The 15,753-nt window shown below is 44.1% G+C and overlaps 1 protein-coding gene across 1 annotated transcript in view; it reads left to right on the forward strand.

The window, feature by feature from the left end:
• LOC116375311 (zeta-sarcoglycan-like) overlaps positions 1–15,753 on the forward strand; it is a 39,013-nt gene that overhangs the window by 3,632 nt on the left and 19,628 nt on the right. Inside the window, exons 2-4 of the mRNA XM_031832608.1 lie at positions 5,688–5,882; positions 10,229–10,330; positions 13,377–13,464. Coding sequence (XP_031688468.1) covers positions 5,688–5,882; positions 10,229–10,330; positions 13,377–13,464 — 385 coding nt within the window. The remainder of the gene's footprint in view (positions 1–5,687; positions 5,883–10,228; positions 10,331–13,376; positions 13,465–15,753) is intronic.

A 15,753-nucleotide genomic window follows, 5' to 3' on the forward strand; every position in this document is an offset into this window, starting at 1 on the left:
CAGAGAGAGAGAGCATGCAGGAGCTGTAGTGGGACGCCCGTGGCATCATGGAGAGAGAGAGAGAGAGAGAGCATGCAGGAGCTGTAGTGGGACACCCGCAGCATCACAGAGAGAGAGCATGCAGGAGCTGTAGTGGGACGCCCGTGGCATCACAGAGAGAGAGAGCATGCAGGAGATGGATTGAGACACCCGCGGCATCACAGAGAGAGAGAGAGAGAGAGAGCATGCAGGAGATGGATTGAGACACCCGCAGCATCACAGAGAGAGAGAGAGCATGCAGGAGATGGATTGAGACACCCGTGGCATCACAGAGAGAGAGAGCATGCAGGAGATGGATTGAGACACCCGCGGCATCACAGAGAGAGAGAGCATGCAGGAGATGGATTGAGACACCCGTGGCATCACAGAGAGAGAGAGCATGCAGGAGATGGATTGAGACACCCGTGGCATCATGGAGAGAGAGAGAGAGCATACAGGAGATGGATTGAGACACCCACGGCATCACAGAGAGAGAGGGCATGCAGGAGCTGTAGTGGGACGCCCGCAGCATCACAGAGAGAGAGAGAGCATGCAGGAGATGGATTGAGACACCCGTGGCATCACAGAGAGAGAGAGCATGCAGGAGATGGATTGAGACACCCGCGGCATCACAGAGAGAGAGAGCATGCAGGAGATGGATTGAGACACCCGTGGCATCACAGAGAGAGAGAGAGAGCATGCAGGAGATGGATTGAGACACCCGTGGCATCACAGAGAGAGAGAGCATGCAGGAGCTGTAGTGAGACACCCGCAGCATCACAGAGAGAGAGCATGCAGGAGATGGATTGAGACACCCGTGGCATCATGGAGAGAGAGAGCATACAGGAGATGGATTGAGACACCCGCGGCATCACAGAGAGAGAGGGCATGCAGGAGCTGTAGTGGGACGCCCGCGGCATCACAGAGAGAGAGAGCATGCAGGAGATGGATTGAGACACCCGTGGCATCACAGAGAGAGAGAGCATGCAGGAGATGGATTGAGACACCCGCAGCATCACAGAGAGAGAGAGCATGCAGGAGCTGTAGTGGGACACCCGCAGCATCACAGAGAGAGAGAGCATGCAGGAGCTGTAGTGGGACGCCCGTGGCATCACAGAGAGAGAGAGCATGCAGGAGCTGTAGTGGGACACCCGCAGCATCACAGAGAGAGAGAGCATGCAGGAGCTGTAGTGGGACGCCCGTGGCATCACAGAGAGAGAGAGAGAGCATGCAGGAAGCGATTCTGCTGATTAATATCAGCAGGCATTAATAGCGTCTAATTTTCTTTCATTGAATGTTTCTCGGCTGCGTTTTGCTGCCTTTGCAGCACGTCGCTGTTTGATTCAAAACAGTGTGTACCCTATCACTCTCGCCGCTAATTGGTGGAGATGAGCTGTGCCGACGGAGGTAGAATGACTGCTGGGTAATTGCTAGCTTGGTTCGCTTGGCTGCAATGTATGTTCTCAATGCTGGGAGGGCACCACAGCCCCCGTCCTGAAGCAAAACCAGCACCAAGTTATCTTGGTAAACGTTGACTGAAGGGAAGTAAAGCAAGAGAAAGTTACTCATCATATTTCAATGTTGACCTCTACCTTGACCTCAATACCCTCATCTACAGTGTGCCAAACATTGAGGTTGTGAAATTGCTGTAGAAAAACACTGCAAAATGCTGTCTTAACTTCATACAGGGAGCAATGCTGCCCTGATTTCATACAGGGAACGATGCTGTCCTGACTTCATACAGGGAATGATGCTGTCCTGACTTCATACAGGGAACGTTGCTGTCCTGACTTCATACAGGGAACGATGTTGCCCTGATTTCATACAGGGAACGATGCTGTCCTGACTTCATACAGGGAACGATGCTGTCCTGACTTCATACAGGGAACGATGCTGTCCTGACTTCATACAGGGAACGATGCTGTCCTGACTTCATACAGGGAACGATGCTGTCTTAACTTCATACAGGGAGCGATGCTGTCCTGACTTCATACAGGGAACGATGCTGTCCTGACTTCATACAGGGAACGATGCTGTCCTGACTTCATACAGAGAACGATGCTGCCCTGATTTCATACAGGGAACGATGCTGTCCTGACTTCATACAGGGAACGATGCTGTCCTGACTTCATACAGGGAACGATGCTGTCCTGACTTCATACAGGGAATGATGCTGTCCTGACTTCATACAGGGAACGATGCTGTCCTGACTTCATACAGGGAACGATGCTGTCTTAACTTCATACAGGGAGCGATGCTGTCCTGACTTCATACAGGGAACGATGCTGTCCTGACTTCATACAGGGAACGACGCTGTCCTGACTTCATACAGAGAACGATGCTGCCCTGATTTCATACAGGGAACGATGCTGTCCTGACTTCATACAGGGAATGATGCTGTCCTGACTTCATGCAGGGAACGATGCTGTCCTGACTTCATACAGAGAACGATGCTGCCCTGATTTCATACAGGGAACGATGCTGTCCTGACTTCATACAGGGAACGATGCTGTCTTAACTTCATACAGGGAGCGATGCTGTCCTGACTTCATACAGGGAACGATGCTGTCCTGACTTCATACAGGGAACGATGCTGTCCTGACTTCATACAGAGAACGATGCTGCCCTGATTTCATACAGGGAACGATGCTGTCCTGACTTCATACAGGGAATGATGCTGTCCTGACTTCATGCAGGGAACGATGCTGTCCTGACTTCATACAGAGAACGATGCTGCCCTGATTTCATACAGGGAACGATGCTGTCCTGACTTCATACAGGGAACGATGCTGTCCTGACTTCATACAGAGAACGATGCTGTCCTGACTTCATACAGGGAACGATGCTGTCCTGACTTCATACAGGGAACGATGCTGTCCTGACTTCTTACGAGGAACGATTTGTGCAAATCTTCATCCTCACAGTTCCGTAAAGGGTTGTCTCGAAAAAAAACACTTGTGCCCGTAGTAGAAAATAGGTGCTATTGGCTCATACTCCATGGGTCATGTTCTACATGTCTACAGATTGACAAAGCACCACCACTGCCTGCTGTGCTCTATTCCATTTGCTCTGTGAATGCCCGGGCTTTAGCATGCATGACGTGCTAGGGTCATGTATGCATTCAACTCTGCAAAGAAATTGCAGCATCTAGCTACCAGAGTTTTGGGAACAGTGGGTTGCCATAGAGATTAGAGGGGCAGAAGAGTAATTTCCCCTAGCAACAGAGGATTGAAAATAGACTATGGAGTTGTCCTGCTGTGACACGTCGGATTAAAGAGAGAACTTTACAAAAAAATTTTTTTTTAGATATACTGTGAACTGTTTCCGTACCCCTGAGGGCCTTTAAATTCCACTACTGTTAAAGGATTTTATTCTGCGTATTTTGATCCAGCCAAAGACATTCTCCTAACAAACAGAATGTGCGTTTTTTTTAATCCTCTACGCAATGCGTACACTATTTATGATAATCAACAAGCAAGACTAAGTTCAATTTTTGTTTTATACATTTATTTTGATGGATAAATGTTTTGAGAGCAAAATACTATACATTACAGCGTCTTATATATCTAATCAGCGAAGGTATTTAGTGTGACTCAAAGGGCCTGTCCCTCTAGGTCTCAGGTGCACTCACACTCATCTCTCGTAGTTATCTTCCGTGAAGTGTATCAGCTCAGAGGCGTAATTAGACTCACTGACCTTTCTAGTCCAATGATATGGTTCATTTGTATTCACTGCAAAGCCCCAACTTCCATTGATAAGACATATGCCCGAAACAAAGACCTTTCTTCTGAAACTCGTCAGTCTATTCTTGTTCTGAGAAATGAAGGCTACCTCATGCAAGAACTTTTCAAGAAACTGAATATCTCGTACAATGCTGTGTACTACTCCCTTCATAGAACAGCGCAAACTGCCTCTAACCAGAATAGAAAGAGGAGTTCATAGGCCCCGGTGCACAACTGAGCAAGAGGACAAGTACATTAGAATGTCTAGTTTGAGAAACAGACGCCTCACAAGTCCTCAACTGGCAGCTTCATTAAATAGTACCCGCAAAACACCAGTCTCAACGTCAACAGTGAAGAGGCGACTCCGGGATGCTGGCCTACTAGGCAGAGTTGCAAAGAAAAAGCCATATCTCAGACTGGCCAATAAAATGAAAATATTAAGATGGGCAAAAGAACACAGACACTGGACAGAGGAAGATTGGACAAAAGTGTTATAGACAGACTAATCTAAGTTTGAGGTGTTCGGATCACAAAGAAGAACATTCGTGAGACGCAGAAAAAAATGAAAATATGCTGGAGGAGTGAACCATCTGTCAAGCATGATGGAGGCAATGTGATGGTCTGGGGGTGATGGTCTGGGGGTGCTTTGGTGGTGGTAAAATGGGAGATTTGTACAGGGTAAAAGGGATCTTGACGAAAGAAGGTGTCACGTTGGTATGAATGATTCGGGAGACTGGCACAGGAATGCGTAATCGTTTTTTTTTATTACACCCAAATTACAGCATGCTGTGTAAATTTTTTATTTATTTAACCTTTATTTAACCAGGCAAGTCAGTTAAGAACACATTCTTATTTTCAATGACGGCCTGGGAACAGTGGGTTAACTGCCTGTTCAGGGGCAGAACGACAGATTTGTACCTTGTCAGCTCAGGGGATTGAACTCGCAACCTTACGGTTACTAGTCCAACGCTCTAACCACTAGGCTACGCTGCCGCCCCTACGCTGCCGTAAAGGCACGGGGACGAAGACCAAACAAACACGATACAAAACACAGGGTAGAAACCCAAAACAAAAGAGCGAGGAGTACCTCAAATAAATAACGCAAGGGCACAATGATTAACACACGGGACGAGATCTGTAATCATCTGTGCAATCCACAATGGAACTAAAGCCAATAAAGCTAACAATAATCGACAGCCCAATGGTGAAACAAACGGCACATTTATACAAATACAATCAGTGGGAATGGGGGCCAGGTGTGCACAATGTCACAATTCCGGAGGGATCCGGTGACAGAAGGCTCCATTTTGCAACGCCATGCCATACCCTGTGGACGGCGCTTAATTGAATCCAATTTCCTCCTACAACAGGACAATGACCCAAAGCACAGCTCCAAACTATGTAATAACTATTTAGGGAAGAAGCAGTCAGCTGGTATTCTGTCTATAATGGAGTGGCCAGCACAGTCACCGGATCTCAACACTATTGAGCTGTTGTGGGAGCAGCTTGACCGAATGGTACGTAAGAAGTGCCCATCAAGCCAATCCAAATTGTGGGAGGTGCTTCAGGAAGCATGGGTGAAATCTCTTTAGATTACCTCAACCAAATGACAATTAGAATGCCAAAGGTCTGCAAGGCTGTAATTGCTGAAAATGGAGGATTCTTTGATGAAAGCAAAGTTTGAAGGACACAATTATTATTTCAATTAAAAATCATTATTTATAACCTTGGCAAAATCTAGACTATATTTCCGATTCATTTTGCAACTCATTTCATGTATGTTTTCATAGAAAACAAGGACATTTCTAAGTGACCCCAAACTTTTGAACGGTAGTGTATGTAGTAATATACATGCATTATAAACCCTGTATGTATGTCATTCAAAAATAAAATGTTTAGCATGGCATCTAATGCTCAGATGCCCCTCTCTCTCTGATTGTGTTCCAGATGACTGAGGAACAGTACGTACTGGAGGCCCAGTCGGGCCATCTTCAGCAGCCCAGGTGCGACGCTGTCGACCCCGTGGGACTCTATGGGTGGAGGAAGAGATTCCTCTACTTTTTCCTCTCGCTGTTGCTGGTCATAATGATAGTCAACCTGGCCTTAACTGTGTGGATAGTAAAGGTCATGCATTTCACTGTGGTGGGTAGCCTACCGTATAATGTTTTACAGTAGCCTACTGTATAATGTTTTACAATAACTTTTGTATATTGTTTTACAATAACCTACTGTATATTGCTTTACAGTAGCCTATTGTATAATGTTTTACAGTAGCCTATTGTATAATGTTTTACAGTAGCCTAATGTATAATGTTTTATAGTAGCCTACTATATGTTTTACAGTAGCCTATTGTATATTGCTTTACAGTAGCCTATTGTATAATGTTTTACAGTAGCCTAATGTATAATGTTTTATAGTAGCCTACTATATGTTTTACAGTAGCCTATTGTATAATGTTTTACAGTAGCCTACTGTATATTGTGAACCAGTTTGCACAGGCCTGCTCATACTCTATTATACTAATGGGGGATTTGTCCACTAAAATACATTTGGATGGTGCTACATGGATGAGGTGAATGAATGTAAATGAAAGAGACAGATGGATAGATTTGATTGAATTATTGATTTAACATTACACTTGACATAGCAAGTGTATGTTCTGTGTTAAGAGATACTTGATTCATAAGTACAATAGAAGTTTTGCACGATAACACACATAACACACACGTATGTAATTAAGATTAAAACAATAGCTGAATTGGCTCTGGTGAAAAGAATTGCATTCACGCCAGATTGTCTAAAGTCTTCTACAAAGAATATCACTGCAAAGACACAAAACGGGAAAAAGTTTATAGCTGTATAGTGCAGAGTTTTGAAAGCGATTCATGGACAATGTATGCAATCCACCATTTTGTTAAAAAAAAACCTGAAGAGAGCATCGTACTGTGACGGATCTGTCACCCGGGACCATCTTTATCCTTGACTCCCCAACAATATATGTCATTTACTCCAGTGTTTCCTTTGTTTCGGCAGTTACCTACAGTGCCCCTTGACTTTTTCCACATTTTGTTAGGTTATAGCCTTATTCTAAAATTGATTTCATTATTTTTTCACTCATCAATCTACACACAATACCCCATAATGACAAAGCAAAAATGGGTTTTTAGAAATGTTTGATCATTTATATTTAAAAAAAGAAAGAAATATCACATTTACATTAGTCTTTAGACCCTTTACTCAGTCCTTTGTTGAAGCACCTTTAGCAGTGATTACAGCCTTGAGTCTTCTTGGGTATGACGCTACAAGCTTGACACACCTGTATTTGGGGAGTTTCTCCCATTCTTCTCTGCAGATCCTCTCAATCTCTGTCAGGCTGGATTTGGAGCGTTGCTGGACAGCTATTTTCAGGTCTCTCCAGAGATATTAGATTGGGTTCAAGTCCAGGCTTTGGCTGGGCCACTCAAGGATATTCAGAGACTTGTCCCGAAGCTACTCCTGCATTGTCTTGGCTGTGTACTTAGGGTCGTTGTTGGAAGGTGAACCTTCGCCCCAGTCTGAGGTCCTGATCACTCTGGAGTAGGTTTTCATCAAGGATCTTTCAGTACTTTGCTCCGTTCATCTTTCCCTTGATCCTGACTAGTCTCCCAGTCCCTGCCACTGAAAAACATCCCCACAGCATGATGCTGCCACCACCATGCTTGGCATTCAGGCCAAAGAGTTCAATCTGGGTTTCATCAGACCGGAGAATCTTGTTTCTCATGGTCTGACAGTCTTTTGGAGCCATTTGGCAGACTCCCAAGCGTGCTGTCATGTGCCTTTTACTGAGTAGTGGCTTCCGTCTGGCCACTCTGCGATAAAGGCCTAATTGGTAGAGTGTTGCAGAGATGGTTGTCCTTCTGGAAGGTTTTCCCATCTCTACAGAGGAACAGAGCTCTGTCAGAGTGACCCTCCGGTGTTTGGTCACCTCCCTGACCAAGGCCTTCTCCCCCGATTGCTCAGTTTGGCCTGGAAGCCAGCTCTAGGAGGAGTCTTGGTGGTTCCAAACTTTTTGCATTTAAGAAGGATGGAGGTCACTGTGTTCTTGGGGACCTTCAATGCTGCAGAAATGTTTTGGTACCCTTCCCCAGATCTGTGCCTTGACACAATCCTGTCTCGGAGCTCTAAGGACAATTCCTTGGACCTCATGGCTTGGTTTTTGATCTGACATGCACTGTCAACTGTGAGACCTTATATAGACAGGTGTGTGCCTTTCCAAATCATGTCCAATCAATCAAGTTGTCGAAACATCTCAAGTATGATCAATGGAAACAGGATGCACTTGAGCTCAATTTCAAGTCTCATAGCAAAGTGTCTGAATACTTATATAAATAAGGTATCTGTTTTTTTGTTTTCAATACATTTGCCCAAAATTCTAAAAACATATTTTCACTTTGTCATTATTGGGTATTGTGTGTAGACTGATGAAGGGAAAAAATGATTTAATACATTTTAGAAAAAGGCTGTAAAGTAACAAATTGTGTAAAAAGTCAAGGAGTCTGAATACTTCCCAAAAGCACTGTATGTTATCACAGATATTATCTGTGCTGTGGGTGTCTTGACTACTCTCTGTCTCAAGATTTCACCAGCTCAATTGAAAGCTCTGCCAACCTAGAACCCCATAAGCTTTTTTATTTTACCTTTATTTAACTAGGCAAGTCAGTTAAGAACAAATTCTTATTTTCAATGACGGCCTAGGAACAGTGGGTTAACTGCCTGCTCAGGGGCAGAATGACAGATTTGTACCTTGTCAGCTCAGGGATTTGAAACTTGCAACCTTCCAGTTACTAGTCCAACGCTCTAACCACTAGGCTACCCTGCCACCCCGTTTGGAAGATGTAATTCTGTGCAGATTCAGACTTGTACATATATGACACATAAGACGAGGTGTGGTGTCCTGACAAGCCTTCTGGTGATGCTTATTTTGAATGACAAGTCCATCCCCCCGTAGCTGTCTGTGTACATGATTCATTGGTCTGGACATTACGGGGCATCAGTTCATGACTTAGTGAAAATGAGACATGTGGAAGTAAGGATACTGCCCTTACACATAAAGACATGTAATCTTAACATCCACATAAAATGCCACATTCATAAGCGAATCATAACTACTTATACAGCATTATTAACATTAAATCAACAGTGACACCATTTAATCAACATTATATTACAAACCTGTCCATAAACATATCGGCGGGTACACCGATATGACTCGGTTTAGTGCGTTGCCAACACCGCTTCCTTATTGGTTAACACGCTTCATAAGCTCTTATGCTGTTGTTCATAACCAAGGCATAATGCTCAACTGTCTATAGCTGATCTTACAGTATAACGCATCATGTAGCTTCAACTAATGCATTCTTAAGGACACCTACAGTTACACGTCACCGTTCAATCTACGCAGGCTTGTCTGCCACGTTAGCGACGGTTTGGTGCCGTTGAGGGAGGGCTGAGGGCCTCTGCTACACCCTGTCACTCAGCGTGATCCCCTACCTCTATCCTGTCACTCAGCGTGATCCCCTACCTCTACCCTGTCACTCAGTATGATCCCCTACCTCTACCCTGTCACTCAGTGTGATCCCCTACCTCTACCCTGTCACTCAGCGTGATCCCCTACCTCTATCCTGTCACTCAGTGTGATCCCCTACCTCTACCCTGTCACTCAGTGTGATCCCCTACCTCTACCCTGTCACTCAGCGTGATCCCCTACCTCTACCCTGTCACTCAGCGTGATCCCCTACCTCTACCCTGTCACTCAGTGTGATCCCCTACCTCTACCCTGTCACTCAGCGTGATCCCCTACCTCTACCCTGTCACTCAGCGTGATCCCCTACCTCTACCCTGTCACTCAGCGTGATCCCCTACCTCTACCCTGTCACTCAGTGTCACCAGTGTGGCCTGTAATAGGCATACACAACATCTATCAGCTCAGCCTGGTGTTTTACTGTGTTCCAGGTCAGGCTATGTCATTGACATGCATTCAGCAGCTCAGCCTGGTGTTTTACTGTGTTCAGGTCAGGCTATGTCATTGACGTCCATTCAGCAACTCAGCCTGGTGTTTTACTGTGTTCCAGGTCAGGCTATGTCTCATTGACATACATTCAGCAGCTTGACTCTTGCAGAACACACATTTCAGTTGAAGGCATTCAGTTGTACAATTTACTAGGGATCCCACCCCTTTTTCCTTTCTATTTACACACGGGAGTAAAAAAAACAGGCAATTACTCATCTTTCACGACTTCTGGGGTACAGCACTTGATTTAAACGAACTCAATGCCAGTAAAGTCATGATCGTTGGCATGATTGTGTGTGAAAGCTGATGTGACATGACATTGTTTCGAATGTTAACGTCATTATAGAAGTTTTAAAAAAAAGAGGGACAACTGTTTAAAGGGCATTCCTCTCCTTCAGGCTGCTTATTTGTTTTGTGATTTTGTTGTATATTTTGCAGGACGGAATGGGAAACCTTCAGGTGAACGGGGAAGGGATACGACTGGAGGGAATATCGGAATTTCTTCTTCCCCTTTATGTGAAGGAGATCCAGTCAAGAAGGGTAAGCTACTCTGTTTACTAACCCACCGTTGTTCTCAGTGTAACGGAGTTAAGAACACGCAGTAAGCTCACTCCAAAGTTAGCTTGAAATGTCGCTGATGGAACTGTTCCAATGAACTCAAAACTGTTGCTACGTTGTCAAGGATGGGGCACGTGTCCTAGCAAGGTAGAGGTCCTGGATTCGAGTCTCGGTGTGAGCTGAATCAGAAGGGAAGAGGATACTCACTAAGGCAAGCAGCAGTCAAATCCATAACATCAGTCACTAGAGTTAATGCTGATGCTGGAATAAACCCTATGCAATTTCATATTAGACTGGCTGAGTGATCATATGATGATACCAAATTCTCCCTATAAATGTAAGTGAAACTCCTCATCTTAGAGATCTTCAAAAACTGTTGCTAGGCTCTGATGGATCATGCTTGATGTTGATTGATTTATGAACTAGGTCATAGAGAACTTGCTATATATGGAGTTTATAACATTTCTATTTGTTGCACCTGGGGGATATTGCACGTTTTTTTCTCCAGACGGTACTCTTCCTCTCCTCCCCAATTTCCTGCCCTCCATCAGAACTGTATCAGCCCCCCCCCTCCCGCATCAAAAGGAAGATGGATAACGGGGGACTCGTTTCTCACAAGTCACACACAACCTTATTGTAGATGACAGACAATTACAGGGGGACCACAGTCCCAGCGGAATTTTCAATCAAGCCGGTACAATAAATCCCCCTGCCTCCCACTCCCCTTTGATGTCAGTAGGATAACTGAACTCCTGCACAAACTCTCCAGTTTTTCTTAGACGCCTGGTCCATCCGAGCTCTTCAATGATTCACTATGAACTGGATAGCAATCTCAGGCCTTAAAGCCTTAGATGGAAGTAGCTTTTCTTTGGATGATTGTTGACTGTACATGGACAACGATTGGATGGTGGGCTTGATTTGATACTCTTGATAAGTTTGAAAGTTAATAATTCAGTTGAAATTGGTAGTATAATTTCCCTTTAATTATATTTCCTTAGATGTAGTCAAGATATTGTCTTAAAATGTCAGTATATTCAGCTAGTCGTTGAATACTGAACAGTCCATTGCAATAAAACTGGCAAAACGTTAGTTGGACATTAAAATGACATCTATGACCATTCGCTTTATCACGTGCATTGTTTTAGTCCAAACACTGACGCGATATATTAGGGTTGAATTTTTGCCCGAAAATCTACAAATTTCCCCTCCCAAAATTGCAACCATTACCGGTAATATAAAGCTGCAGTTTATATGTTGAGCCTCTGCCAGTGCCAACAAAGCTAGTTTTGGAGATTTGTGAATGTGAGATGGAGATTGCCTTCAGTAACTCCGTCGAGAGGTCGTTTGTAGCCTAAACATTATAGTCAGCAATGCAATTTATTTTATTTTTGCGTTATTATAAAAAATAATATATTATTGGTCCATGGCACCCGTCATTATTTTTCTCGGGAAACGAGAAGGAGCTTGGTCGGGAAGTCCCGGGATACCGGTCACCAGTATTAAACCGATGTTTTTACCGGTCTGTTAGAACGCTATGCTAGGGGAGTGTTACGGTCTCACCGGAGATATTTGCAGGACAGAGAGAGCACAGGGAATCTCTGAAAGGGTCATTCAATATTTATTGAAATATGAGGAAATATGTCAGGCGCCGAGAGGATTGTGTTTATCCACTGAGTTGAAGAGATACTGTAAGTTGCATGTTGAGTTTAGCCACGCTCCGACATGACTAAACTTCTAATCAATAAGCCACTACCGCAGAAATAATTATGGTGGACCAGCCTTTGTATTGTACTATGTGGGGACGTCTTGTTTAACCTTTTATACAATATATTGGGCTTTCTATATAATACTTTGGCACGAACCAGCAGTTTAATGTAATTGTGAATATATCCGTTATGTGTTACAACGCAAATACAGGGAGGGGGACTGTGTGCAATTCAGTTAAATGTTGACAAGACCTCATTTGTCATTTGTACGATCTTAGACAATATACTGTAGCTCACAAGAGTATTTAAAGTGAATCAAATCATCATGTCATTCGTAACTGTCCGCAGTGGCTTTTTCTCTTGAGTTGTCAGCTGGTCTAAAAATAGGTTCGAGCATGTATAATTCATTGGACTGAAACTACTTCCCTGTGGAGTCTTTAGATCTGTGTAATATGACTTCATTCTCTCTTCACTTAATCATAATGGACAATGATTTTATAAAACAAGCTAGTTCAAATAGATTTGTTTTTAGGGAGTTGTTGATAAAATAGATGACAATTATTATATATTTTATTGAAGATTAAATCTGTGATGAGCACTTTTGTAGTGGTTGTTTCAAAACAGATTTTTCCTGTTAATGGTAAAGTGTAATATTCTGTCATATAACTTTTTTTTAAATAACTTACAGTGAGATGTTGATATCGTTCCACTAGCCTTTGCTTCCACTTTAGCCTCCACTTATCCTGCTGCCTTTGGTTATGAAGTGTCCTTGTATGCATGGCAGCTCCCTTGGCATTACTTCAGCCATTGGTAGTTTTTCAGTTTTTTCACAACATGCTCCGTGAATGTGTATTAACTCCATGAAGTTCACGTGACCTTCTGACCTTTCTGTAAGAGCCACAATGACTAGACTCGTTCATCAGTTCACAGAGTATCATTCAGGAGTGCTAATGTTTGACCCTCAGGCCAGATACCGTTGAAGACCAAACAAATACATAAATGGCACAAGATGGAACATCTTGTGTCAGAACAGGCACTGAATGAAAACTAGATTCAAGAAAATCAACTCGGGTCTAATAATATTTTGTGCTCAATATTTAGATTTTCTCACAGAAAATTGCTGGATCAAATTGTTAGAACCAACATATTTACATGTATCTACCAGGGGGTTTATAATGTATGAATGAAAGTTAATCCTCTTATTGCAGGTCACTTGTATTTATGTTTTGCATTCTTTTTACATCCCCACTTTTTCTCTCCTCCTTTTTGCTCCTCTCCCCCCCCCCCCCCCCCCCCCCCCCCCCCTCTCATGCTTCCTCTAGGCAAGCCCATTGGTCGTGCGGTCGAACAGAAACGTGACCATAAACGCTCGAAACGACCAAGGCCAACTCACTGGACAGCTGACAGTGGGTTAGATAAGTTCAGAACTGTTTCACTGAACACTTAAAACAGATGACTAACCATATTGATACAATATTGATACATGTACTGATGTTTTTCAGCAGCACAATTGAGCAAAGACTCAGTGCAGACTATGGCTTCTACTGAATAGAAGTTGATCTTTTACTCATTATTAATCTGCTTTCTTCGCCTGGAGGACTCACAGCAAAGTGTTCGAGACATTAACCTTTGAAGCACTTATGAAAAGTGAAATAGGTTCTTCTCATTATCATCAAGTTTAATCATCAGTCAGGCCTAATTACCAGAGTAATTTACATGATTAATGGCTATTTGAAAGCAAATGACCTGCTTATTAACACTAATAGCTATTGATTTTCACCAGCATAAGTTTGGGATTGATGATGATGATGATTCATCAAGGCTAGTGATGTGACACTTTTGGTCAAGTCAAATCGTGTTTGTCACATGCGCCGAACAACCTTACTTACAAGCTCGTAACCAACACTGCAATTCAAGAAGGAGTTTAGTTTATTTAGTAGAAATTTTAAGTAAAAAAAATCTAATGAAAAGTAACACAATAAAAGAACAGTAATGAGGCAATATACACAGGGGATACCAGTACCGAGTCAATGTGTGGTGGTACAGGTTAGTCGAGGTAATTTGTACATGTAGGTAGGGGTAAAGTGACTATGCATAGATAATAAACAGCAAGTAGAACAAATGAGGTGGGGGTCAATGTAAATAGTCCGGGTGGCCATTTGATTCATTTCTCAGTAGTCTTATGGCTTAGGGGTAGAAACTGTTAAGGAGTCTTTTGGACCTAGAAATGGTGCTCCGAACACCGCTTACCTTTGGGTAGCAGAGAGAACAGTCTATGACTTGGGTGACTGGATTCTTTGACACTTTTTTGTGTCTTCCTCTGACACCGCCTAGTATATAGGTCCTGGATGGCAAGAAGCTTGTCCCCAGTGATATACTGGGCCGTAGGCACTACCCGCCGTAGCGCCTTATGGCCGGATGCCGAGCAGTTGAAATACCAGGCGGTGATGCAACCGGTCAGGATTCTCTCGATGGTGCAGCTGTAGAACTATTTGGATCTGGGGAACCATGCCAAATCTTTTAAGTCTCCTGAGGGGAAAACGTGTTGTAGTGCCCTCTTCACGACTGTCTTGGTGTGTTTGGACCATGATAGTATGTTGGTGATGTGGACAGCAAGGAACTTTAAGCTCTCGACCCGCTCCACTGCAGCCTGTTGATGTGAATGGGGGCATGTTCGGCCCTCCTTTTCCTGTTGTCCACAATCAGCTCCTTTGTCTCTCACTTTGAGAGAGAAGTTATCCTGACACCACACTGCCAGGTCTCTGACCTCCCTGTAGGCAGTCTCATCGTTGTCTGTGATCAGGCCTACCACTGTTGTGTCGTCAGCAAACTTAATGATGGAGTTGGAGTTGTGCTTGGCCACGCCATCGTGGGTGAACAAGGAGTACAGGAGGGGACTAAGCACGCACCCCTGAGGGGCCCTGTGTTGAGGATCAGCGTGGCAGACGTGTTGTTGCCTACCCTTACCACCTGGGAGCGGCATGTCAGGAAGTCCAGGATCCAGTTGCAGAGGGAGGTGTTTAGTCCCAGGGTCTGCTTGAAACATGTAGGTATTACAGATTTGGTCAGGGACAGGTTAAAAATGTCAGTGAAGACACTTGCCAGTTGGTCTGTGCTCGCTCCAAGTACACGTCCAGGTAATCCGTCTGGCCCTGCAGCCTTGTGAATGTTGACCTGTTTGAAGGGTCTTGCTCACATCGGCTATGGAGGGCGTGATCACACAGTCGTCCGGAACAGTTCTCATGCATGCTTCAGTGATGCTTGCCTCGATGTGTTCATTTAGCTTATCTGTTAGGCTCGCGTCACTGGGCATCGCACGGCTGGGTTTCCCTTTGTTGTCCGTAATAGTTTGCAAGCCCTGCCACAGCCGACGATCGTCAGAGTACGTACGGCCACTGTGGGAATGACGTTGTCGGTACACTTATCGATGAAGCCGGTGCCTGAGGTGGTATACTCCTCAATACCATTGAATGAGTCCCGGAACATTTTCCAGTGCTAGAAAAACAGTCCTGTAGCGTAGCATCTGCGTCATCTGACCACTTCCGTATTGAGCGAGTCACTAGTACTCCCTGCTTTAGTTTTTGCTTGTAAGCAGGAATCAGGAGGATAGAATTATGGTCAGATTTGCCAAATGGAGGGCAAGGGAGAGCTTTATATGGGTCTCGGTGTGTGGAGTAAAGGTGATCTAGAGTTTTTCCC

Source organism: Oncorhynchus kisutch, linkage group LG9 (assembly GCF_002021735.2).
Source record: "Oncorhynchus kisutch isolate 150728-3 linkage group LG9, Okis_V2, whole genome shotgun sequence".
Classification (NCBI taxonomy): Eukaryota; Metazoa; Chordata; class Actinopteri; order Salmoniformes; family Salmonidae; genus Oncorhynchus; species Oncorhynchus kisutch.